At 40.4% G+C, this 27,500-nt stretch overlaps 2 protein-coding genes across 3 annotated transcripts in view; one reads left to right on the forward strand and one right to left on the reverse strand.

Annotated features, from left to right (window-relative positions):
* The window catches only part of LOC143028266 (uncharacterized), a 10,651-nt gene extending 5,553 nt beyond the window's left edge, over positions 1–5,098 (forward strand). For both annotated transcript variants that reach the window (XM_076190103.1, XM_076190105.1), the window contains exons 3-4: positions 1,420–2,862; positions 3,393–5,098. In XM_076190103.1, coding sequence (XP_076046218.1) covers positions 1,420–2,862; positions 3,393–4,300 — 2,351 coding nt within the window. In that variant the 3' untranslated portion in view covers positions 4,301–5,098. The remainder of the gene's footprint in view (positions 1–1,419; positions 2,863–3,392) is intronic.
* Positions 5,099–5,693: 595 nt separating this feature from the next.
* LOC143028006 (uncharacterized) overlaps positions 5,694–27,500 on the reverse strand; it is a 105,857-nt gene continuing 84,050 nt past the window's right edge. The window contains exons 5-15 of the mRNA XM_076189648.1: positions 20,979–21,427; positions 20,035–20,255; positions 19,237–19,508; positions 16,587–16,704; positions 15,925–16,131; positions 12,948–14,609; positions 12,194–12,417; positions 9,751–9,940; positions 9,203–9,286; positions 8,896–9,051; positions 5,694–8,201 (exon numbers count right to left, since the gene is read on the reverse strand). Coding sequence (XP_076045763.1) covers positions 7,726–8,201; positions 8,896–9,051; positions 9,203–9,286; positions 9,751–9,940; positions 12,194–12,417; positions 12,948–14,609; positions 15,925–16,131; positions 16,587–16,704; positions 19,237–19,508; positions 20,035–20,255; positions 20,979–21,427 — 4,059 coding nt within the window. The 3' untranslated portion in view covers positions 5,694–7,725. The remainder of the gene's footprint in view (positions 8,202–8,895; positions 9,052–9,202; positions 9,287–9,750; positions 9,941–12,193; positions 12,418–12,947; positions 14,610–15,924; positions 16,132–16,586; positions 16,705–19,236; positions 19,509–20,034; positions 20,256–20,978; positions 21,428–27,500) is intronic.

Raw genomic sequence — 27,500 nt, forward strand, 5'->3', positions numbered from 1 at the left:
GGGAGTGGAATATGTGGGGAATGAAATGGGTGGGAATGGTTTCCATGCCTTTTTCTTTTTGGCTACCCCCCCCTTGTAAGGGGGAAAAGCCTTTGGTATATGTATGTATATATTTATCCACGTATATATCATTTACTCATTTGTACACTCAAATGGTACACTATTTATTAATGTATTTTTATCTTATCTATTTTTGTCTTTATTTGTTTATTTACGTGCATATCTATTTATTCATTTATATTTTGATTTATTAATTTATTTATAAATTTAGCTATTTAAATGATTTATTTTATCTGCTCGTTTGTATATCTATGCAATTGTTCATTTATATACTAGTGGCTTAAGTCTGTGTGTATTTATTTGTTTAATTATTTGTATTCATTATTCATTAATACCGGTACATATATTCCTGCATTCTATTCAAATACTTATTTTAAATTTCTTATTTACTATTTTTTATTATTGATTAAGTTATTCATATATCTAATTATTTATTCCTTCATTTCTTTATTTATCTATTTTGGTTATTAATCTATTCAATTGTTCATTTGTTTATGTATTTATCTACTTACATATGTATCTATTTATTTGTTTGCTTATTAATTTATGTATTTATTTATTCATTCATTTATTTGCTTATCTGTTTATTTACATATATGTCTATTATTTTATCTATTGTTTATTTGTTTATAGATAAATAACCTTACGGAAGCCAGAATATAATGAGAAAGTGACAGCCAACACGAAAGGTGTTAAGGATGTTAATATAGGCGACCACAGATAAAAAAAATGTTTAGATATTATATATATATATTCATATATATATATAAATTATATATATATATATGTATATATATATATATATATATATATATATATATTAGTTTATTTATTTATTTTTTATTCTTTTTTTTTCATTTCATTATTATTATTTTTTCTTTCTTTCTTTTTGGTATTTGTAAGCCTTTCCTGAGCAATATACTGAATGCTTCAACTGATTATTTTGCTTTATATTTTTCTGCTTTCCATTTTGGGTCTATGCTTAATTCTCTATATCATTTCTGCATCTGACCTTATGGACCAAAAGGTCTTCCAGGTGGCATGTTTTGCCATTGTAACCCACTTACTATGAAAGAAGTTTCCATAAGTTGATCGCACCTGTACTAGATGGTAAAATTGTATTCGCAGTCAACTTCAGGAAAGGTGATAGGGCCTTTAGTGATGAGTGTTGAATCCATTTGATTGACTCCACTTTTGCAATTAACAAAAAATACCATTTTGAAGGTTATTGTTGCACGATTCCATTCTTTATGAACCAATTAAAAGATAATACATTTTCTATATGTTTTTGTTATTTATTATTTTTTATTCATTATTTGTTACCAACTACACATATTCTAACGCACCAATATTCATCAGTTTCAGAAGAATCAAGTCCCGATCTTTCGGAGATTTACTCAATAGAGGAACAAACACTCTTTCTGGCAGTAGGTACCTTCATTCAACACCACGAAGGCCTCTTCATGGAAAAGGAGCTTTACGAGTTGATCAAGAAATTGCTCACAATGGAAGTTGCCCTCGACGACATCTACACACAAATGCTTGACACTATAAAGAGCATACAAACCTTAGTCCTCCAGAAATCGGACCTCGATATGCCAGATAGTATTCTGAATGATATGATGGCAAGTAGCTCGATCGCTGCCGAGCAAAACGAACAGCAACTTAAGATCACTAACTTGAAGATAGCGATGTACTTCAAGGGCAAGCTTATTGAAGAATTGGAGAGAATTCTCCATGAGAGTCCATATGAAGTTTTCATTTACGAACATCTCTCTGATTCAGAAGATCAAGATGTTTTGATAGAGGAATGCCAAACTGAGTCTCAGGGTCTGTCGCAAGCTCAAAGTCAGGACGAACATCTGGTTCAGTCTCAAGGTCAATCACAAAATCAGACTCAAAGTAACTCGCACCATTCCAACTTGAGACCGAATACATTCAATACTAGAACAAGTAGGCCGTTACGGACTCCTCTAGAAATGCGGACACAAGTTCCTGCGTCATTTTTATTACAGCCTACTGGTGCAATGTACCTGCAGACACCAGAAACATCGAGTCTAAGTTCTGGGTACTTATCACAGTTTGAAACCCCAGAAGAACAACACCCAGAATCCCCTCCTTTACTGCTGTTAGAAACAGTACCGTTACGTTCTCCACATCTGATGCAGATGGAAGTTCACCGAGAGGGAGAAATCATGTTGCATCCAAGTCAAGATTTTCCTTCCCAAGAGATATATCAGACACTTCTCGAACCAACCCACATGGAACCCCAAGAGCCATACAAGACGCAGCAGACACAACAACAACAACCCAACCAACCTCATTCCCAAGAGACTTCTGAAACGCAATCGAACGAGTCCGATGGTACTAAAACCCAGGAACCTCAAGAGTCTCGACACAAAAAACCCAGGCTATTTCAACCATATCACCCGAGGAACTTGCTTATGCAGCTCCCGATACCCAACACCAAGAGGTTCTTGCGTCTTTTTCTGAAGAGACTCAATGACTCGAAGTCAGAGTTACACGATTGTATACATGATGACATGAAAGAACTTCCTATTACAATGAGACTAACTTTGGAAAAATTTATTGTCGATCTGGAAAGTGATTTCTTGCCCAAAATCATGAGCTCGTTGGATTATAACGAACAATTGAAGATGAAACTCCGCAGGATGATGTCTTACTTGAAGCTGACAGAGAAGGTGAAGAATTCTCTAGAGACTGAGCAGTTCCCTTACCTGATCGTCGACCGGGACTCACCTTCGACTTGCTCACCTTATCTAACGAGTGATGAGAACGAAGGTACGTATAATGTAACCTTTCCTTCATAGGCACAATTTTCTGTGTACAAGATAAATGCATATGGGTGCAGTGGCCATTTCACGTGTTTTATTTGGCTTGGCATTTTTTTTTTTTTTTTTTTTTTTTTTTTTAGGTGAGGGGAGGCTACACTCGATACAATATTCGAGGTAGTATATAAGCTCTCTCAATCTGTCTTGGTACCTATTCTAAATTGAACAACATATTCATTAAATTTCTATTATTGAATCTTACAAATGCCAACGGGCATCAGTCCAGTAAAGTAGTCAGCCATATCTTCAATTTGAGACCCATATCTCAGGTGAATAAAATCAATTTTAGTTCAACCAAAGTATGGGAAGGAGTTAGTTACTGTTCCTCAGCTGAATAAAGACGACTGATAATAGAAAACCCGTACAAAAAATGCTACTTATCTGAATGATAGTAGGCATAATATTCAATTAAGTAAAAACAGTGTCAGACACGTTGTTGGTTATGAATATTCTAGTGATCATGTATTTAATTTGTTTCAGATTCTTCTGAAGATGAATATTCTGAAGAGTCTTCTGACATTTTCAACTTCGAAACTCGTCCTCAAGGTTTATATCGGCAATTGTTTGAAAGAATGAATTTGGTTGTACAGTACTTGATAGCAGGGGAGTTATGCAGCATTTACGAATCTTACATCAAGATCCTCGAGAAATCCGTCATTCTCATGAATGATTACGTCAGCGTCAGTCGGCAATGTGTAGAGGAGGGTATTAATACCGAAAACATAATTCCTTCCACCTTGTTGTCCGCCGCTGGCATCCACGGCAACATCAACATGGCGCTGGCGAGGAAACTGCAACAGTTGTTTGACGTCACAAAGGAGCTAGAGGACACCAAGGTGCTTCAGAGGCGAATGCAAGAGAAAGAAGTCTATACTGGGGAGGAAAGCCCGGTAGAAGGTGCCTACTTCCGTCTAAAGGACGTCTACCATCAGGATAGTTCCTCGAGTGATGAACGAAAACAACGTCGGAGTGATTCAGTTGGTAGTCAGTGGTTCCGTCTTCAGGACACCGAACAACAAGAGGAACCCCTTGATGAATCACAACAGCCGCAGGAACAAGAACTGGAGAGTCAAGAGAGTTTTGAATCTCCTCTTCCAACACAGAACACATCTGTGTCAGTACACATCAATGTGATCCAAGGCCTTTCGGAGTTTTTGGATCCTAAAGTGAAAATGGTCAACAATGCGGTCGAGTTGTCAAAGAAAATGTTGGAGGTGAAGCTCAGCAAGCTGCCTCTCAAACTCAAGTCTCGTCTTGCAGAGGAAATGGCTCTCATCCAGGCCAAGTTCTTGCTCACTCTAGAGCATTTGTTCCTGCTCATGAAAAAGGAGGTGAATAATCAACAGACGTTACGTTCTTTTCTTGAGAACATGAATCCAAACGAATAGGCTTGAATCGGACCAAAGGGAAGTGTTCTTGATTTTTCTATTTATTTTTCATTTTTGTTTATCATTATTATTTACTTTTTTTTACGTTTTGTCATTTTCTCCAAAATATCAAGTCAAAATACAGACATAACCAAGCAGATGTAAACTGTGAGGACCTAATATATTTAATATGGAATTTTAAGAAACAATAGTTAGCCAGATCTTTAAGAACGTTTAATTTCTTTGACTTGACTAAAATGGACTTCGATACTTTAGTTGTTGTTTTTTTCTTTCATTGGATGAACGATGAAAATAGCTGATGTCTACAACCCCGCCAGGAAATCTCGCAAATAAGATAGTTATGTATATTTTAGTATATTTCATATAATCTAATCGTGATTATGAAACCTTTATAAATGCATTAATCACTATTGATTTTCAAACCTATGGCAACTTTATTTCTACTTTTAGGATTGTTATTCTAAAAAGATATTGTGGATAATATTGAACCCTTTAATTTTGTGCTATCCTATATCCTATCACAGGGGCTCTTATATTTCGATACCTCTTAGAATTGGTACTTGTATTTACTATCTAAACGTGCTGATATATACTGGGAGTATAGACATATGATCCACAGGGGCTCTTATATTTCGATACCTCTAAGAATTGGTACTTTTATTTGCTATCTAAACGTGCTGATGTGCTGGGAGTATAGACATATGATCCACAGGGGCTCTTATATTTCGATACCTCTAAGAATTGGTACTTTTATTTACTATCTAAATGTGCTGATATGTACTGAGAGTATAGACATATTGATTATTTGCTTCTGATTAACCTTCACAAATATTAGGGACTGAATCGACTGCCACAGGAGTAGAAATTTAAGTGGTCACCTTTGAGCTCGTCGAGCAAAATTGAAAAAGTGTGGCAAGATGATAATGAATGATCCAAACTGTTATTGTATGGATTGTGGTGGTAGTGAGAGAGGCAGTGGTAGCGGTAATGGTAATGATAGTAGAACTGGGAGTGGTAGTGGTAGTAGTCGTGGCAAGGTAGATGATTATCCTCACGAAAAAATATGAAAAATTAAAAGTACAGATATCTATTGTGGGTATGAGATTTTTTTCATGTGAGAACAGAGTGATTTATTCCAAAATCTCTAAGAAGAGCATCTACAACGGATACAGAGGACTTTTTCTTTCAGGAAGTTTTATTAACCATTTTTTCGGTTATTTCTCAGACCTCGGCTTTCTCTTTTGAAAAATCGCTTGAAACTGCCAGCCAAATGTAGTTAAACTTTCCCGTGAAAGAGTATTTGGCAGAAACTGAGAGTCAAAATTTTACTCCTCCAATATATCTATCCTTCCACTTCTAGTAAACAGTGACAAACACATATAAACAAGGCAAGACTTTATTTACATCGACCAAGGGTACAGGAAAACAACCAGACACAAAAAAGGAAAACATTTCAGAACAAATTAAATAATATTTTCTTGGTGAGAGATCCGATACATATACAAAGCAACACAAACAAGCTGCCGCAGGTAATAGTGACATTCGGCAACAGCGGAACAAGAGGAGAGACATTTGTCCACCCGCGATAGTCTGCCCGAGTCAAGCAGACTCAAGAGCGAAGTTTGAAGCCATTCTTCGTGATACAGTGAGGGCATCGAGAGAGAGGATAGAAAACGATATATCTTCGATCATGGTGACTACGATGGAGGCGGTATTGGTAGTGATGACGGTGATGAATATGGTGAAGGTATAGAGTTGGGAAAAAATGGTACTAGTTTCAAGAAATTACGAAACTAGAAAGCTTTATCCAATAGGTAATGAGGAAGAAAAAAAAAAAAAAAAAAAGAGAGAGAAAAAAGGCATCTTAAGGGGAGACTACAGGATTGGTGGGGAGGACATAAAGAATGATGTGTAACAAAGACGTTGGGTAGACATTTAAAAAGTAATACTGACCCTGCGGTCACATGAAAAAAAAATCGAGAAAATATTTGCCCTCTCTCACTGAGGGATATCAGTTTGTAGCCATGTTTTTTGCTTGGCCACGTGCAACATGGTTCATTTTACCAGCAAATTTCGTTGTCAGGACTTTTTTCAGGTCCTATATTCAGTGATTTGATAAACAAGTTTACGTAAATAAACACAACAATCAAGAATAAAAACCGGTTTCTAACGGTAAGAACCACCTTTCTTTATTTATACTGAATAAATGAAAGAAAATTTAAGTAGGCTTTAAGACGCGATGATTGGGAAGAAATAGGGGTACATAGGTGAAAGAAAGCCAAAAACTCGAAAGGATAAACAACGCGAAATGAAGCTAGATTGAAAATAAAAGACATTCCATTCACAAGTAACGGGATTTTAAGATCAATCTTTGGCATATTTGAATTTCAGTTAGGTATCAATTGATACCCAATAGCAAAAGTGACAACAAATCTATTGTTGTTTATTGAACAAATTGCACAATTCGGACAAGCATTTTGTCATTTCAACATTTCATAACCTTGCATGAATCATTGGGAAATAATATACTTGGGATAGTACTATAATAATTGATCAGTTTACTTGTTAACTTTTCTTTACCTTGAAACAGCTTTTATTGGTTTTCTGATGCTTTTGAATCAGCTGGAGGGTAATTGTGAAAAGGGTTTTGTTTATTTTCTAAATTTCTGTTTTCGTGGCATTTTTACGCACTTACTCAGAATGGAAGACAAAGCGAAATCTCACACAAACATTTTTTCTGTAGCAAATCATTCATTACGCAATTACACAACATCTTCCTGAGCATTGTATTAGCCTTTTCTTGCACACAAAAGCAAAGATAAAAGAATAAGAATAAAAACAAAATTCGAGTCACATTATAAAGTGATTGTAGATATTAAGTACTTACTAAGCATCTTCAGCGTAGGAGCTTTATGTAATACGTATAGACATCGCTTATTCAATTTACCAATGATACTATTCAGTATTCAGCTTAAGAAAGAGCTTTGGTCTAGATACTATCTTGGTACACTAATTTACTCTTAGTTCGAGGTCTATCCTATATGAGCGATACTCCCGAGCTGAAGGTGATAAAATGCCTCTTTTTGAAAACTTAAATTATTCTAGTGAGTTTATACAAATCCTCATCGACGACCATCTCCGGCGACATTGCGTCATCAATGACGTCATGTAGATTACATTTTCTTTCCCGTTCTGTGTGGGCCAAGATTCTTTCAGTAACAAATGGGAAGTCGGACGGCGTAAACAGGTTACTTTAAGACCTTCATTCCCCAACAAGATAACTACACAACGGGGACATAGTGACGTCACAGACAGTTTTTCTTCTTTTCTTTCAAATGTTTTTATCAGACTTATTTTCGTAAAATTCCTTACAGCTAAAGACGGCATTAGATATAACGTCATAGCTATGACGTCATTATGTGACGTCACTCTCTTACACTATGATTAACAGTTGGTTGTTTGACGGGTAACGATTGATAAAGGGTGGGTTTCCTTAAGGATGCTATGGAGGAGGAGGAAGAGGAGGAGAAGAGAGAGTGTGAGGTTTTGGGAGTAAGTGATGAAGAAGACAAAGGGGACGGAGGATGTAGAGAAGGTTGTCTTGGAGAGGAGGAGGAGGAGGAAGGAGAGGAGGAAGAGGAGGAGGAAGGATTACGAATGGATGGGAAAGATAATGATGGAAATGAGGGAAGAGAGGGGGATGGAGAGGAGGGCAGGGAGGTTTGGGAGGGAGAAGGAGACGTGGTGAGAGAGGATGAGGGAAGAGGAGAGGAGGAAGGAGTGGGGGAGGAGGAAGGGGAGGGAGGTGGTTGTATGAGCAAAGCATCTATGACATGCAATACTCCATTCGTTGTCGTGATGTCAGGATAAACAATAGGGGCGCCATTTGCCCAGAAAAGACCTGGAAAAGAAAAAAATATGTATTACCAAAAGAAAAAAAATGTAGAATTAACGCAAAATTAGAACGAATAGGTGTCACAGAAACAAGACTTTGTGGTAAGATCCGTTAAACTCCTGTGATCTTTTAGATTTGATAAGATTTATTATAGTAATTAGGGTAATTATTTCGTTCTGGATAAATTCATCAGGTATCGTTCAGTTTTGAAGATTAAGGTACAGTAAACGGTGGTGTGAACATCACAAGAGAACATAATTTTCGTGAATATTAGATCATAATACCGGAAATATTTAAAGGAAGACTTTTTATGTGTATATATATATATATATATATATATATATATATATATATATATATATATATATACGTGTGTGTGTGTGTGTGTGTGTGTGTGTGTGTGTGTGTGTGTGTGTGTGTGTGTGTGTGTGTGTGTGTGTGTGTGTGTGTGTGTGTGTGTGTGTGTGTGTGTGTGTGTGTGTATGTGTATTCATACGTGTATGTGTGTATGTATGTATGTATGTATGTATGCATATGTATATGTGTATATATGTATGTTTATGTGTATATGTATGTGTACGTGTATATGTATGAATATGTATATGTATATGGATATTGATATGGGTGTGGATATATATATCCACACGTGTGTGTTCGTGTGTGTGTGTCCATACATTATATTCTTACTTCCTTTACTCACCTGCAGCTTCCTCTCCCTCACTTGTGTTCTCCACATCGGCGACCGGAGGGCCGAACATGGTGGTGATGGTGTCGTTGTTGATGGAAACGAGGGGCCAAGTGTTGGAGAAACCGACTGTGTACCAGGTTCCCTCCACCACGTGAGACAAGACCCAGTCTGTGAGGGAGGAAAAAAGTAAAAGGGGAAGAGGACGAGGAGGAGGAGGAGGAGGAGAAAAAGGAATAGAAAGTTGACACTCCAGATTGACATATTTTGTGATTAAGCTATGAGCTTGCAACAGAATTCCATAGGGAGCTGTGCTACTCACCTCTGAGAAGTGCGGGGTGAGTTGGAAGCTCCAGTTGCTCCAGAACGGCATCCGAAGGAACGAAGACAGTCATCGGACCTACACCTACAAGAGAACGAGAGGTGAACGTCGAGAACATTCTATAGGTTCTGGGTGAATGGCTGTAGTGTCAAGGTCACACTTTAAGTTGATGAAATTGTCCTGGTTTGGTCAGAAAAAATATTTGATGTAGGTCGTCGGGGTGAAAAGGTTGAGATAGATTTGACTCTTCAATGTTTGACTTTAACCAAAACAAAATCTGCGAAATATCTTCAGGATTTAAATAGTTGAAGCTATGGTTATTTCCTCTAGTGAGTTCAATCACCTTGTGACAACTTTAACAGATGCAATGAAGGAGTTAAGCGTCATAGACACAGGTGTAAATAGATTTAATCCTTTCACTCCGGTTATGGGATAGTTTCCTTTAGCTGAATAAAATCTCCTGGCGGCAGTCAGGACAAACGATCAGGTTCTAAAAGGCAATGAAATAAGACCAACCACCGATCAAAGCGGAACTTGAGACCACGTACTTGCGACGAAAGCATGGAGGAATGGGTCTCCCAGGAGGATCTGGGAGAAGATCTGGAGGACGGGTGATTGCCTGATGGTGTCGACCATGTGTCCGTACGGCGCATACAGAAGCCGATCAGCTACGTGGATGACTCCGTTTGACCCAACCTCATCCAGGTTGGATAAGAGGCTTCCGCCGGCCGCCCAGGTCTGGTGAAAGAGAAAGAAGAAGTTGGTTAGTCACTATGCTGGGGACAGCTCCTCCCCCAGGTAAAGAACATTGTGGAAACTTTGGACTATTAATGTGTTCTCTTCTCCCACACAAACGTGTCTGGTGTAGAGGCATAATGTGCTTGTAGCAGTAATGTGTTAAACAGACTTTGTGTGGGAGTTATCTGAACAAGGTATCAGTCAGACATGACAGAGCATAAATGTACGTATGAAGTCCTACACATATTTGTATCCTAGCCGGGTTTTGAGTTCGGATCTTTTACATTACCACCGATTCAAACCACTATTAGCCCTCTCATCCAACTCGAGAAATGATCATTATTTAGACCTCCTTGTTTCCCTTTATTCACTCGTATATCTACTTCCGTAACCTTCAAAAGGAGAAGCAAACCTTTGCCTTGCCTCTGCATTGAAATACCTTCATTAATCCCACTGATTTCGCCAGAGAACCTTTCCATTACCTTCTCCCTCTCATTCTTGTCCAGCATCACTCCGTCTCCGTTCTCACCTATTTCTTGCTACCGGAAACTGAACGATACGTTTTGATGTGTTTCTATGTGCATGCGTAGATTAATGATACAAATTATCCAGGATTCATGTTCTTAAATCCTAATATCCCCTTTGCACGGGGGACTGAAATACAAAAGAAAAAAAGAAAAAGAGAGAAAAGACCTGGAGATTGAATAGGTACATGGCGCCCCCCACCCCAAACACACACACGTACAAACACTGGTCTATAACCTACTCCTCCCTCCAAGCAACTCACCTATTCCCATTAGTGCCGCAGATACAGATTCTCTCGCCAATCTCTTCCGGCTCATTCGCCCCTCCTCTAGTTTCGCGTACTTGTATGCAACAGTAGTCATTCTCTACAACCGTAACTTCTCCTCAGCTGCTCTGAACATCTCGCTCCGTTTGAGTTTATCTGGCGCACCGAACAAACCGTAATTTGCCCGGCCGCTTCGAAGAACATTTCCCTGCAATAGAGAATTTATCTGACACAGCGACCCGTCCAGCTGGACTCAATGTCGGCGTCATCCTCTCCCTCACCACCTCCATTTACCAATCCTTTTCGTCAAATGTTTTCTTCTTTCCAACATTCTTAGAACCCTTGGGAACTGCGACGACGCATACACCCATCGTGTTTACCAGTGCTGACCTTTCTGTTACCGACTCGGGAAGTAATTCGTTACTGAGGACTATTGGGGATCCCTTTCCATGCTGGCTTCCGTCTCCTCTCTTCATCGTTCCACGACATTTTCTTCAGCATCCCTCATTGACGCGATAGCTTAACCATTCAACCCAACCCCTAGAAAAAACCGTTCTGTCTTTATATTACTTTACCGTTAGAATCTTCCTTATCCACGATAAAGACCACAACTCCGATCGTCTCAGCAAGGGGCTTGCAAAACATTTTCTTGTGCCCCCTATACTCATGTATTGCTGTTCTTCTTTAGTCTTCTGTACACCAATTCAGGGCTGAGCAAAATCCTATCTCGCTATTTCTTTGTCATTAGAATATTTTCATCCACAACAGACGACCAAAACTCATTTTGTCTCATCCATGGACTTGCAAATATTTTCTTTTTTATCCTATACTTATATATTAGTGTTTTTTTCTTAGCCCATGCAGACTGTTTCAACATTGAACAACATTGCCAGGCATTCACTAACCATCAATAATTTTCGGTTTGTTACCCCAATTATGAAATTGTATGGGCCCTAGGCTCCTAGTGGTAGTCTGACTCCCCCGCAGACGCTACACGATTGAAGTCAACATACTCTGCATCTGCACCCTCTTTCTTATTCCCCGCCCCTTCACCAAACATCCCTGCCGACTCCACAAACACATTTTTGTTGCCATTTCCATTTTCAATCTATCCCTACTTCTATAAGTACATTAATTTAGTGTAATGAATTTGTCTTGTAGGTTACTCATGGTCCCAAGGTATACAGTAACGGCAAATGACTAGGGCTATAGATTATTCCGGGAAGATACTTTGCCATATTCTCTACAATATGTAGTTTCCAACAGCTGTGTGTGTATGTGTGTGTGTGTGTGTGCGTGTGCGCGCGCGCGCGCGTGTGTGTGTGTGTGTGTGTGTGTGTGTGTGTGTGTGTGTGTGTGTGTGTGTGTGTGTGTGTGTGCGTGTGTGTGTGTTTGTTTGTAGGGAGCCGGGTCGAATATACCTAATTGTGCATATATAAACGTTTATTCTTCAAGACACCAACCGATTGTTGTCCTTGCGTATAGTGGTCGATAGTCAAAGCGTGCCCTGCATGAAGTGTCGTCAATCTCTTGCCGGGAGTAAAGTCCTTGCTGGGAACAGCCGAGGGCACTACATGGTAGGAGAGGAGCCGTCTAAGAAAGGATAGGTGGGACAGAATCTGTTCCAGAGCCTCTCTAGGAAGAGTCGCGATTGCGTTGTTGCTGGGGGCGATCACGGTCCAAGGACCTGAAGAAGAGACGTTGTCGTAGAGGCCTTAAATGATATCAGTACAAAATAAACAACCATCTCTTTGCAACAGAGAAGTTGTGTAATAGAAACGGTAACATGTAATAAACATTTTTACGAAGATGTACATATATTGCTTAGACAGAAACTATGATATATAATAGGCGTTTCTGCAGAGATGTGTTTGAATTGTTGTAAACAGATGTGACACAACACAAAGTAAATATGTGTATGCATTGCAATGTAAAATAAACATTGTTATATAAAATGATTTTTTGCAAATCTATATACGGTACCTATAAGAGATGCTGACATACAATAAATGTATTGGAATGTATGTGTAGACCTTGTATCGTACAATAGAAATTATGAATAGAATACCTGGACAGCACCAAGAACAAAAGGTAGTGTCTCCCGGTGCGGAATTATCTAAAAGTTTACTGCCGCCAGGCAATTATATAAAAACCGAGAGAAAACCCTTAAGGCACCTAAATCCAAAGAAGCAAATCTACGTCATTTCGTTGCCTTGCCTTTGTCCTTGAGAACCGTCGACAGCCCCGACATGTCCAAAAGCTCCGCGAAGTTAGTCAGGTTGAGTCTTCGAAGAAGGGTCATCACGTTCAGTCGGCTCTTCTCCTCGGGGCTGAGACCTGGAGGGTGCGTGAAGATCTCTACATTTCCCGGTACAACCGGTACTTTCAGGGGCCCTTCTGTTACTACCGGGACTACTGGTATCGACGGAACCCTGGGGACATTGGAAGGTTTAGGTACTCTGGGAATGTCAAGATTCTGTGGTACCACACGCTTCTGAGGAACTCTGCTTGTAGGAGGAACAACTGTTGCGATAAAGACTCCAGGAAGGAGAGGATCTGATGGATCTCCGAGGACTCCAGAGGATAAAGAGGGATTCTCCGAAGTGATCTTGACCCTGGAACCCACCATTTGTGTTCGAAGAGTTTCTGGAGGTCCCAAGGAATGAGTAGGCGGTCTCGAGTTCACTGGAGGTGCAGAAAGAAAAGGTTCCTGTCTACTCTGACCTGAGGAATCCTTCACTCCAAAATTGACTTGTCCATCAGGTGAGCCTGTCCCCGGTACACCTTTGGTAAGGCTGGCTACTTCAGGTCCATCGGAATGATCCTGGACTCCAAAGTGGAAGTCAGGTCTTGGTCGCTGGCCCTGACTTCCCTGAGGTTGGACAACTGCTCCCTGCGAACTTGTGGCCCAAGGATCTGTTCCCAGAAAACCTCCGGTGCCAAGTATATCGAAGACCTCCTCTTGCTCCTCGCTCTCCGAACTCGGGTCAGGAGAGATGAGAGCAGACGAGTTACAAGGAACCAATTGCGTAGGGTTGCCCACTCCAACAGCCTTTACGTTGCTCCCAGTTTTCGCCACGAGTCGATCGTTAGTCACTCTACTTACTCCGGATGTTCCATCACCCTGCGATGGTTCTCCGTGGGGTGTTTTAAAAATCCCGAAGTAAGCGGCGAGTTCGGGACTAGGTGGGGGCGTGGGGCTTTGTCTAAGGATCTCCCTCGAAGGAGGTGAAGTGTGACTTGGTCTAGGAATTTCCCTCGAGGGTGGAGAAGTGGGAGTTGGTCTTGGGCTCTCCCTCGAGGGTGGTGCGTAGAGTATGTCCAGACCTGGAGGAGGAGCTTGGATATCCACAATACCCGGAAACATTGGGAGCAGTGACTCTTTTGGGTCGTCCTCAGTAATATCTTTCTCAACATCAAAAGGACCCCTCGGGTGTTGAGTCTGATCTCCAGAAGGAGTTTGAGGACTTAAGAGCTCTGCCTGAGGCTTTGTGGGCAACTGCAGGCTCTCAGGTTGACCTGGTAATGAAGATCCAGGACTTAAGAACAGGAACGTCTCTGTGTCCCCAGGGAGTCCAATAGATAAACCAGGTTCTTTCAGAGGATCTTCTGTAATATCCTCTGGTCGGGTGGTTCCTTGCTGGATACCCGGTGGGAGTATTGGATTTTGAGGGGCTTCAATGGAATCGAGAAAGCTCCCCTGATTGAGTGTGAAGGGGAGAGTTCCGTCTCGATGAAGGAAAGGGGCTGGGAAGGAGGAGGGTCGGTTGACATCGAGATCCTGCTCAGGAATGAGGTCGGCGGGGATGTGGACGACTCCATCTGTCGCCGTCAGATTCATTCGGAGGAGAGGGACCCCGTTGGCTGTGATTTCACCCGCTGGAAGGTAAAAGTAAAGACAATGATCAAAATTGACTGGAACTAAGAAGCGTATGAATGGGTGTTGGTATATTCTTATAGATATTTTGCTACAGAGGAAGGTCAAAAAAGTGAACTAAAATGCCCATTAACCTCGTAAGTAAAAACAGACAAATAGAAAGGCCGACCTAATGATATAAGAAATTTAGGAACTTTTGCAAGAGGAATGGCAGAACAATTTTTTTTCTCCAAAACATACTGTATTCTCATAGTTTGTTTTCGATTACTCATGCAGTGATATTGTGTATCAAAGGACATTTCACCCGTATAGTGAGGGTGGCCTAGTCAAAACTCACACCTATATCATGAATAAATAGAACATATTCAACAACCTTTACCGGCATAGCTTTTGCCAAATGCAATGCAGCTAGGCACAACTCTTCCAGAGTACTATCCGACAGCTGGATCTGATTTGCTAACACCGTTTCACCTTGTAGGAAACCCCTCCTCATTCACACAAAAGAAGTTATGATATATATGAAAACATCTCTTCGGGCCATATCATCAGTCTCCCTCCATTCACTCCTATCTTTTGTACTCTGTCTCCCCTGAACAACACTTAGCACGTGGTTCCAAAGTGTCCCTGATTCCATTCATTTGTCTCATTGTTAGTGTTTTTGTCAAGCCCAATCCATCAACTCAGTCTTCCACTTTGCTATTCCCTCTTTATTATTATTTTCAAGGTGCCCAAACCATCTCAGAATTCTTTTCTACCCTTCTGACAGCTTTCCTCCCACCTCCCTTTTCTACTCGCCTCCACAGATTTCACTCTATCAATCCTTGTAACATCTGCCATGCTTTTCACTTTCTGTACTCTATGATTCATCTCTATAGTCACTTTTCCATTTATCGCCAGATAGTTAAAACTCTCCACTTTATCAAACCACTCATCCTTCATACTTTCACTCAACCTACCATCATTACAATTTCTTGTAAATTTCATCACTGGTTTTGCAATGATTCCGGCCTTTATTGGTCTGCAAATGAAGTAGATGTTTGGCCAGACTGCAATGCGGCCACCACCCAGCCCTTCTATGCTACCAGAAGAGACTGGATCGCATTGTGGACAAATGTCCAGGATGTAACACTTCACCCTATACTATTCAACATGTCATGGAAGACTGCATTATACACAATCATGCACGCAAACAACACAACATACACTCCATAAAGGATTTGTGGGAAAACCCCGTTTAGGCCGTGACATTCCTTGGGGAGACGGGACTGTTCGGACAGACAGTTTAGGGAACAACAACAACAACCACCACCACCTTACTTCGCTTGTCCGTCCTGAAGGTGACGTTAGTTCCTGCGAGAGTGGAAACGACGCCTTCACGCACCAGGTCTTTGGTGTACCGAAAGCCCCTGAAGGTGTGATGCCGAAGGAGGGCGAGGCCATGAAGGCGGTCCATCAGGATTCGGGGCCATGAGTAGCCCTTGGAAGTGATGGCCGAATCTAGGGGGGCCATCAAGGTAACAGGACCTACAGAAGAAGAAAGAAAACTTTAGGATCCTTATGGAAGTCTTCCACAATAGATATTTTTTGACACTAAGCATTATCAGCAATATTAGTCATACTAGGTTGATACTGATAGTTCTAGAGGAAGTTACAGAATATTTAGTTGATATCAAGAGGGCTAAATTCCAGGTACTCTTCCACAATGAATATGCATCAACAACATTTTTAGTATTTCAGATAATCTTGACACTATTAGGTTGATACTAATTATCCTAGATGGAATTACAGGATCTTTGATGTTGAACCACAGAAATAGTCTTAGATTTCTAACGATAAAATTATCGACAACATCAATATTTTCAGGAGTCAACCATTGCATAGAAATTTCTTGACCCTCTATGAGTAAGTACGTGATTCTGTCTTTAGGTGAAGACGTACAGATGCACAAACACCTTAAGCAAAGAGATCTATGCCCTTACCTTCCTCCATGATAGCATTGATGGTGAGGAGAGTCGTGATCCTCGTCAGGGGCTCCATGGCAGACACGAGGACTTCGCGGACGTCCCCTGGGGGAGGTTTCAGCACGGCGTCAATCACCTGGCGAAGGAAGAACTCGGTTGACACCAGGTTTATTGTCGTTTTGGTTAAAGAAAAAAAGTAACATGAAGATTTCGAGATCTAATGCGAAATTGGGTACATGTAACTTTTTTATAGTAATTTTGCTGCTTCTTCATTTTTTTTTTTAGATGAAATTGTCTGCATTAATTTCAGTTAGACATAATCCATTGAGTTTTTGTCATTCAATTAACAACTGTTCAAGTTGACTGGAACTCTTTCCCTGCATTTTAGCTCATTCAAAATGACATCTCTTGCATTTAAATGCAATGTTATTATATTTCATTTGAAAGTGTCTTTATATCTAAATGGCACTTCTGATAATTCTTCCCTGTAAATAAATTGAAGAATGTTGTACTGTTTTTTAACTTTAATATATATACTAACTCCTTTCCTCATCATACAAGGAGTAGCCTTGTCGAAGTACATCCATACACAATCAAAACCCATATAGGCAACTTGTGAATAGAGAGCCAACCCCGACTCCCGCCACACCACACGGATCAAGGGTAATACAGCGGGGTACAGCTTTTCTGCAGAATGGCCCGACAGCCGAAGCCCGCTTAGCACCGCTTTACCACATCACGACTTCCTCATCTACTCACGTTTAGTGTTTTCGTACAACACTATTTCTGTGTTGTGTAATAGAAACGGTAACATCCAATACATGTTTTTTCGAAGATGCGCATATATTCTTAGACAAACTATGATATATAATAGACATTTCTACAGAGATGTGCATCAGTTGTGTTGTAAGCAGATGTGACAAAGCACAATCTAAATATCTATATGCATGCAATGTAATATAAACATTGCTGTATAGAATAAAAAAAAATCTGCCAATCTATATATGGTACCTATAAGAGATGCTGACATACAATAAATATTTTGGAATGCATGCGTAGACCTTGTATTGTACAATAGAAATAATAGAATATTTTTTTATTTTAAAATCTCGATCCGGATTTAAAGTGTTTCCGTCTTTTTGTTTTAGTACTCAAATCGTTACAAACTTATCTAAGCTACTACGAAACGAGTAATGACCATAGCCCAGGAATCCAGCATCTGCTCTTCTAAAGTTTTCATATTGTTTCATCTCATTTTAACTTTTTCAGTGATGTGGCTCATCGAGTAGGTATCGCTGTAGCAAATGATACATGATTTTATTTAGCTGCATGGTAAAGCCGAACTTAACCTGCCCTATCAACCTCAGCCCCAAATAGTTCAATAAAATCGCCTAATTCGGTTAGAGAAAATTTCACTAATCACGTAGAAGTTCAGTGAATGAGATGAACTCCCCGAAGAGACGAATGAACACAACTGTTCAGTTCAAAGATTCAGTTGAACGTATTCCTAAGCAGTGTACAGTAATATCTGTCAAGTGGGTATTTCTATTTTCTATGCTTCACTTCTATTCTTAAGTGTTTTTTCATTATCTTTTTCTTATCTTATGTATTTGACCTTACTGTGGAGCAAATGGTCTCTTGGAGACTTTTTGAAGTTGAAAGGCAGAGTGGGGCGAGCACTTGGCGTAGACTTTTGACAAGTTTGCTCAGACTTTTTCGAGTTTCTCCAAGTGTCGTTAGTTTCACCATCTCCAACGACACTGACCCACGAGGGGGGTGCGTGTCTAATCTGAAGATGATCGCTCGGTGTTAACCAGAATAAAATGTTTAATGAAAATACTCGAGTCACGCCACCTTGCCAAAGAAGTTAATCGAGAGATTAAACTATTGTATGACGAGATTCTGGGAAAAAAAAAAAAAAAAAAAAAATGGAAAGATATCAAAGTATCAAAATTTGACCCTTTTTCTACAGGGAGCTTCCCTCAGCTGAATGAAATTGCCTGGTAGAACCCAAATCAAGTGTGTGATTCGTGAATAACACAAAAATTATTAATGATAAGAGTTTGTTGTGCATCGTACTGCTATCGTTTGTATGTATACCAAACATCACCCTTCCGTTATTGAAGTCGCGTTATTTTTCACAAGTATAGAAACGCTTGTGGGTTACTGTAGGCCGTGATGCAAAATTCTGAAGAATCGGACTTCAAAAAATTGTAAGAGAAAACTAACATTTCTGGAGGAAAATAAAATTTCTGGACGATTGTACAGTCAAGCAAATGCCTTTGTCAGTAAGCTTTACCCCATGGAACACAGAGTTCACCATCATAATGCCTTATTTGTGTAGAAATATTATTTGTCTTCTTTTAAGTAATTATTCTATGTATAGATTTAAGTCTTCATGCAATCTGCAAAACTAACCATATAATAGATGTTATGTCTCTCGTGAATTGAACTACAAAAAAAAAAAAAAAATTAATCTGCACTTTCTCTATATATTAGTTAATCTGCACTAAGAAATTTTGTTGTCAACGACAAACGTTAATATTTGAACCCAAGATCGACCTCAGAATCTTTTCTCCTACTGTACTCTCAACCTATGATAACCAATACCTTTCTGGTTCCTGTTGCATCGGCAATGCAAATATTCGTCACATCGACCTTCACGCACCTTGATGACGCCATGACTGAAGACCAGATCCTCATCTGAGACTCTGAAGCCGTTGACATAAGTTCTGCCATCGATGACACTGACACGGAGGACCACTCCACTGGAGGAAGTGAAGATAGAGTCGCTGCCGAGATCGGGAAGGGGAGCGCCCTCCATCGGGATGAGGTGGTAGGACAGGTTCTCCTGGGTCCTCGTGAGTTCGATCAGTTCCTCCCGCGGGAGTCGGGAGAAAGCGGCCTCTGAAGGAACCAGGACGATATACGGTCCTCCCTCTGAAAATACGTGAATATAAATACATAAAAATCACGCTGGTGGCGTAATAAGAACCATATTGGTCTTGTACTCATTAAACTGTGGGTTCGAATCCCACACTCCTCTCCGATTCCTAGTTGTGATTGTGACCTGCCCCAACGGTCCAAGAGCATAGGACCAAGGTGACGGCTTCGGCCGCAGTTATGCGCCTCCTAGTGTAGGTTCGTTATCTTGTTTATAGACACCTATACATATACAAATTAAAAAATATCAACGCATACATATTTGTTATAGATGACTGTCAGTTTTGACGCAGTGTTCTTATGTCCACAGACACAAATCTCCACATTTGCATTTGATACACGTGCATCCAGATGTCAGATTATATAGATTTATATATTTACCATTGCACACACAATATATCGCTCGATAAAGAAGTGAAAAGAATTAGTAAATGAATAAATAGATCGTGAAATGGATGAACGAACGAATGAATTAAGAATTTTATTAAAAAAAAGAAAGAAAAAAAAAAGATAAATCCGTTACCTCCCGTGACGAGACGCTGCAGAAGGCCGGAAGTCTCTAAGAGGGCAAGGAAGGACGAGAGCCCGCGCTCCTGAAGGACGGTCACGACGGAGGGCGCCTCGCCCCTCCGCCGATCGGTGTCTTCATGGGCGAGCTGCCAGAGCGTGGCGAACTGGTCGATGGATGTCAGAGCCTCCACAGGGCGGTTGTCGCGCCTCAGGGTCGCCCTCGAACTTGAAGCCCTGTCGACCAACTGTCCCTCTTGTAATGATATCGGTTGGGAAGGGGGAGGAGGTGGGTGGGGAAGGGGTGGAGAGGGGAGGAAAGAAAAGGAAACGAGGAGAAGGAGGGGGTGGCACCGGTTGGGTTGTGGTGAAGGTTGACTGTCTAAATGATGGTGGGTTGAAAAGGAATGATGAGGAAGTTGAGGATTGGTATAGCTGGGGGATTGGGTGGGAGTGGAGGTAGATATGACTTCTGTGGGATGAGGTAGGGGTAAAGGTTTGGTTGACTGTGAGGGTGGGGGTAGATGTAAGGGTGAGGATGTACTGGAAGTAGAAAAAGGAGGAGGGGAAATAGGGTGCTTGTAAGGGTGGGGCTGACGCTACCATTTTACAAGTATACTCGGTCATACGGTCATACAGATAATTGGAGTAAGTACATATATATATATATATATTATATATATATATATATATATTATATATATATATTATATATATATATATATATATATATATATATATATATATATATATATATAATGTGTGTGTGAGATAGAGAATGAGAGGGAGTGGAATATCTAGTGTAATGTGAATTTAAATATGCAAGCATCTGACCATATTTTCATGAGTGTTGTATATTCAAATGATATCATACATTCATTAACCATTCCATATCTAGTCACCTCTTAAAGCATGAATTACATCACCAAGACATTAAACCAAAAAGGAGTCTGTACCCACATGGCATCCAAAGACGACGACTGACCACCAGGCTGAGCGAAAAAGTTGAGGTCCACGAAGTCCAAAGGAGAACTGAACGAAGCTGAAGAAGTACTCGAAGCTGAGGAGGAGGCAGACGCGGACGCGGCGAAGGACGAAGAACTGGAGAAGGAGGACGCTGACCCACCACTTGAAGGCTGCCCGAAGGATGAGGTCGAGGATGAGGCTGAGATTGTGGACGAGAAGGCTTCTCCATTGGTCTTTCTGGACCCCTCTTCTCCCTGAGGCCTCTGACGTTGACGTTCGTCCTCGAGGCCTTGATTGCTCAAGGACGAGCTCAGATCGCTCAGGGCAAAGGTGAATGAAGGACCAAAGAGCTGTCGTCTTCGTCTTTGTCCCCCACGGGCGCTGTGGGCGGGACTTCCAGAAGGATTGGAGGGATTTGTGAGTTCGTGGTCAGGACCACGTGGCTGGTGAGGATAACAGGGTCTTGTGTGTTATTTCGTGTTAAGTATAAAAGGAAAGAGAAACAAAACAAAAACGGACATATAGAAAACGGAATAGACATATAAAAAATGGCATGTTTGAATAACCACCCCGAGCTGTTGACTCTCTCAATATAGTGTAGCCCTGCCGTTAGATGATTTTATCATTTAAAGAACGAACCCAGTCCTGGGAGAGGTCTCGATCGATATAAAAAAAAAAAAAAACTCAGGTGGTAGTCTTAATCATAGCATGTTAATGTAATCACATGGCGAGGCAGCAACGACATCTATACAGCAAACCACAGAACGGAGAGTGTTAGGTACAATAAAAAATAACTGTATTCAGGGATTCTGGCTGCTTCGATCATCATACAAGATTCTTGATTTCCTTCTTTTTTTCTAATACAAATGTTAAATCAAGATTGCTTATCATAAACCCATAGATGGATTCGCGTGGGAAATGAATTATGTAAATATGAATATTAACGGCGAATCATGTTCCATAAATCAGTTTTAAATGTTTATGTGCACATATATTTCACTTTTTTCTTTTGGATAAGCCTCACGGAAGCAAGCATACATACAACATACATACGCATATACACATGCACATACACACGCACATACACGCGTACATACACGCGCACATGCACACACACACACACACACACACACACACACACACACACACACACACACACACACACACACACACACACACACACACACACACACACACACACACACACACACACACACACACACACACACACACACACACACACGCACACGCACACACGCACACACGCGCACACGCGCACACACACACACACACACACACACACACACACACACACACACACACACACACACACACACACACACACACCTCGTGGCGCAGTGGTTGGAGTTTCCGGCTGCCACTAGAGTGGTTCGGGTTCGAATCCCACCCAGGGCTGAAATAATTTCACTATCGCTGCGCTGCGATTTATTACTCCAACTCTGGTGGGCGGGGAATTCGGGGTGTGAGTGCGTGAAAGGTCACAGAATTACCCATAGATCGGTCATATACGAGCTCTAAGCTCTCTTCCGGGAGGGAAATAGCTGTCAATCACGAGTCCAACACGTGATCCAAGACCCTGGTTAATCATATACCCACACACATACGCGCACACACACACACACACACACACACACACACACACACACACACACACACACACACACACACACACGCGCGCGCGCACACAAATACACACACACACACATACACACACACACACATACACACACACACTCACACACACGCACGCATACGCACGCATACGCACGCACGCACGCACGCACACATCCACATATACACACACACGCACGCACATATACGCACACACTAACAAACATACAAACTCACACACAGACACACATACAGAGGCACACACACAAGCACCCGCATAAGCACCCGCATACCCACACACATACACAAACACATATATAAACGCACATGTACACACAAACACACTCAGACTGGATACACAAAGACACAACACCTGGCAAATAAGATTCATGACGTAATCTGTTCACTGGAAGAAGTAAAAATGACGAAGGATTTTAAAAAGGTCAATGTGTTTTCTATCTATAGATTTAGAAGCAAGGAGGAACCTTTATGTTTCAGTTCAACGTCCTTGGCAAGCATAAGAATTATATATGTTAGGAAATCGTAAAATATAGATGGACAAAACATTTGAGAGGGAAAATCATCTTTGTATATAGTTTGGATTCAGAGAAGGAAGTTCGTGTATCTCAAATTTGTAAAGGATGAGAGATCGATGTGCTGCAGCATAGAGATGGTCAGATGGTCTTTGTATACTTAGATCTGGATATATATTTTTACAGTGTTAAAAAAGGGCTATTGTAGAAATTGGAACATCTAGAAAGACTTAAACGAGCCTGCTGGAATGTGTATAAGTCTTCATGACGAAGAGCTTAATGAAGAGGATGGTAACTGATAGAATACCATAATGAAGGAAAGTGACCAATGGTGTCCCACAAGACTTATTGTTGGGACACACACACATACACGCGCACACACACACACACACACACACACACACACACACACACACACACACACACACACACACACACACACACACACACACACACAAATTCGAACACGAAATTAAAGAGAAAAAGAGGAATGTTGTTAGAAAGGTATTAAGAAATACGCAAGCAGTTATTTGTGAATTGTTATAGTGTGTGTGTGTGTGTGAGTGCGTGCGTGTGTGTGTGTGTGTGTGTGTGTGTGTGTGTGTGTGTGTGTGTGTGTGTGTGTGTGTGTGTGTGTGTGTGTGTGTGTGTGTGTGCGAGTGTGAATGTACGTGCCTGTGTGTGTGTGTGTGTGTATGTATGTAAATTCTATATACTTCTATGCCTACTTTTGTATCATTTTAGATAGAAAGTATTTATTAGATAGACGAGAAGATATCCAGACATACATACGTGCATATATACATGAATACATACATGCATTCATTCATCTACACATATATGTAAATAGCCAAATAGATAAAGATACAAAGAAGGTACACATAAAAGGGATTTTAGAAGAAAAAAAAAACGAAGAGTCATAAAATTACACAGGAAACTTATAAAAACTATTCCCCCCCAGGCACTTACGCAATATGACTGAAAAAAAAATAACACACGATGGGTGAACTGAGGGATGAGCTAGCAGGATTCAGAAGAGGAAGGAGATGCAACACTTAGATATTTAAGCCACGTCACAAAACGACAGAATAGGGTGTGGGAGTTTAATATACTGATGTTTATTTTTTTCATACATAGGATGGGTATACTGTATATAGCCCTGTCCCTACAAGGAATGGGGTATTTGGATTTTTTCTTAGGTATAATGAGTGTATAAAGCCCTTTCGCTACATCCTGGAAACAATCAAAATAAAAGCCAAAGTTGTTACCTTTTATGGAGAAGGTCAAACGTAATGCATACATCTCCAAATAGCTTCGTTTCTTGATTAAGCTACCTTTCTTTGTGTCTATATGATTTCCTTCTATTTTCATGTGTTTATTTATATCTTTTTATTCACTTATTTGTTCAGAGTATAAACCACCGTAATTATAAGTTACTTATACTACAGATGCATGCTTGCATCGGCAGCTTGTGTGAATCCAAACATGGTTAGATAAATGAAAGGGCGATTTGGAAAATGAGACATGACGTCATATCGTTGCTCAACCGTTGACGTCCACATCCGACTGAAGATGGAGAATTAGTAGTCCTCACATCCAGTGGAGTTGAATTAATCTTTTACTGTCTGTAGCTTCTTTTTAGTTAGATAGAAATTATCTGGCGTCGTCCAGGATAGAATAATAAGTGCCTTTTTTGTGGTCAGTAAAGAAGTTGATAAGAATAAAATAGAATGGCCATAGACCAATTGAATTTTTTTTTTTTTGGCATGTGATCGCATGGAAGTGTGATTATGTGTGTTTATATTCTCGTCACTGCACTAGATAATAACTTTACAAAATTAAGACTCATCCATGATTATATTCTTTTAAGCTATTTCTACTCGCTTTGGTGGCACATGATGGGACAACAATGAAAATATAATTTTGTGTGTGTATGTGTGTGTACGCACATTGCATGTGGTATTTATATATCACCAGAATATATACTTTATCCCAGAGCTGACACGTTGTCGATGGTTGATAGTTCTGAATATATTACGACGAAATTTCTATTGGAATAGCGTCTCACTTATTCTGTTTTTATCAAGTACCCAATGGTTATATGAAGGTGCCCCATATAATTGATAAAACTCGTTTAAGAGAAACATTGAACAAATGAAAAAAAAATGTGCTTACATAGCGCTATTTCTGAGGGTCAAGTATATCGAATAAATTTTATAAGAAAAATGTGACGAAGACTAGCTCATAGATATACGAGTATACAGGCTACCATCATAAATAGGGGATGGACATATGGGCACAATATAGACATAGAGAGCTCAACCAAACTTACTGAATAAAAATAGCACCAAAGAAGCCTCTCAGTAAAGCCTAAAAAATTCTACTTTGTATTTCCTCTTCCATAATGTCTTCTAATGTATCTGTAGGTTCATCATGGTTGAGTAATTCCCTTGGGACGTTCAGACCAGCTGTCTAACATTTACTTCTTATCAGCGATTGGGTCACTACTTTTATCAGGTGCTTTATGACACCTGTCCTGAAATCCAGTCTTATCTTTTACTGCCGTGGCCTTTTGAAAAAAAAAAAAAAGGTTGGGGTTTTTTCCTGTTCTGCTCTGAACACACACACACACACACACACACACACACACACACACACACACACACACACACACACACACACACACACACACACACACACACACACACACACACACACACACACACACACACACACACACACACACACACACACACACATGCACACGCACATGCACACATGCACACACACACACACACACACACACACGTATATATATATATATATATATATATATATATATATATATATATATATATATATATATATATATATATCACGTGAAAACCACAGTTGGAGTAAAAAAAGACTGGAGACAGGGAATCTATTTCGATTGCAAACTGCAATCCTCCTGAAGAGGATTGCAGTTTGCAATCGAAATATATAAATTTCCTGTCTCCACTTTTTTGTAACCCAACCGTGGTTTTCACGTCATTGACAAATGTGGGACTACATTTGTCATCAGTGATATATACACACACACATATATATATAATATATATATATATATATATATAATATATATACATAGTATGTGTGTGTGTGTGTGTGTGTGTGTGTGTGTATACGTAAACGGAAAAACGTGAGAAAGCCAAAATGGAGACTGGAAGAGTTTTCATTTAGTACATCTTTAGGCAAACAATATATAAACATGAAGTAAAATCATTTAAGTAGACACTCAAGAAAATAGGGCAGATTGTATAAAGGTTATGTATTTAGTCTAGGTACTGACATGACCCTTCCTCCATGCTTGTGTGTGTATTAAGATCTATTTACTCCTATATTACTTCCTGTTTGTCCAAAAGACGCAACACACGATAGTTCTTACCGTCTACACTTTGCAAGCAAATTCAGGAATACCTCTGCCCACTTCAAGTAAATGCGAAAGCAATGGAAAAGATGAGCTAAACGTTTTATGACGCCACTTGTGGCTGGCCGGCTCATTCCCGGCCGCCAGCCATCCCAGCCATGCGGTCACACAAGATCTGTAAATCACTGCAGGTGTCTGGAATGTCACAACACGCCAGGACACCTGGATGCTGAGCGTCTCTGTCGAAGGACTTCTTCTCGGGTAGCAGATGAACTGAAGCGTTTTCCTCTTGATGTGAGAGACAGAAAGAGAGGGAGATGGAGAGGAAGAGAGAGCGTCTACGTCGAAGGACTTCTTCTCATGCAGCAAAAGAACTGAAGCGTTTTCCTCTTGATGTGAGAGGGAGAGAAAGGGAAAGAGAGAGGGAGAGAGAGAGAGAGAGAGAGAGAGAGAGAGAGAGAGAGAGAGAGAGAGAGAGAGAGAGAGAGAGAGGGGGGGGTAGGAGAGAAAGAGAGAGGGTAAGAGAGAGAGAGAGAGAGAGAGAGAGAGAGAGAGAGAGAGAGAGAGAGAATGTGTTATCTATTGGAGTTATAAAACATGTATTACACCTCTTCTGTACCCATAGGCATTTTCCCTTTTACTCTGAATGCCACCAGGCTGTCATATAGATGAATACAGTACTTCATCTCTATGTCAGCCCTTCATGGTTCCCCTTCTCTCTGAATTGGGTGAGGAGGGTCGCTTTTATGGAATGGACATTGGAGTATTTCTTTGGTGATAACCAGCGTTTCTAGCCTTGGAGGTAATATCGTACCAATAGGATAGACGTGATAAGGGAGGGATCTAAAGAGAGTAGCAGAGCGGAGATATAATAGAATTTAGAATGTCGTGAGTTCCTCCATCTCTCTCTCTTGCTCTCTCTCTCTCTCTCTCTTGCTCTCT

This window comes from Oratosquilla oratoria, chromosome 9, assembly GCF_046742065.1.
Source record: "Oratosquilla oratoria isolate Oo_2021 chromosome 9, ASM4674206v1, whole genome shotgun sequence".
Classification (NCBI taxonomy): Eukaryota; Metazoa; Arthropoda; class Malacostraca; order Stomatopoda; family Squillidae; genus Oratosquilla; species Oratosquilla oratoria.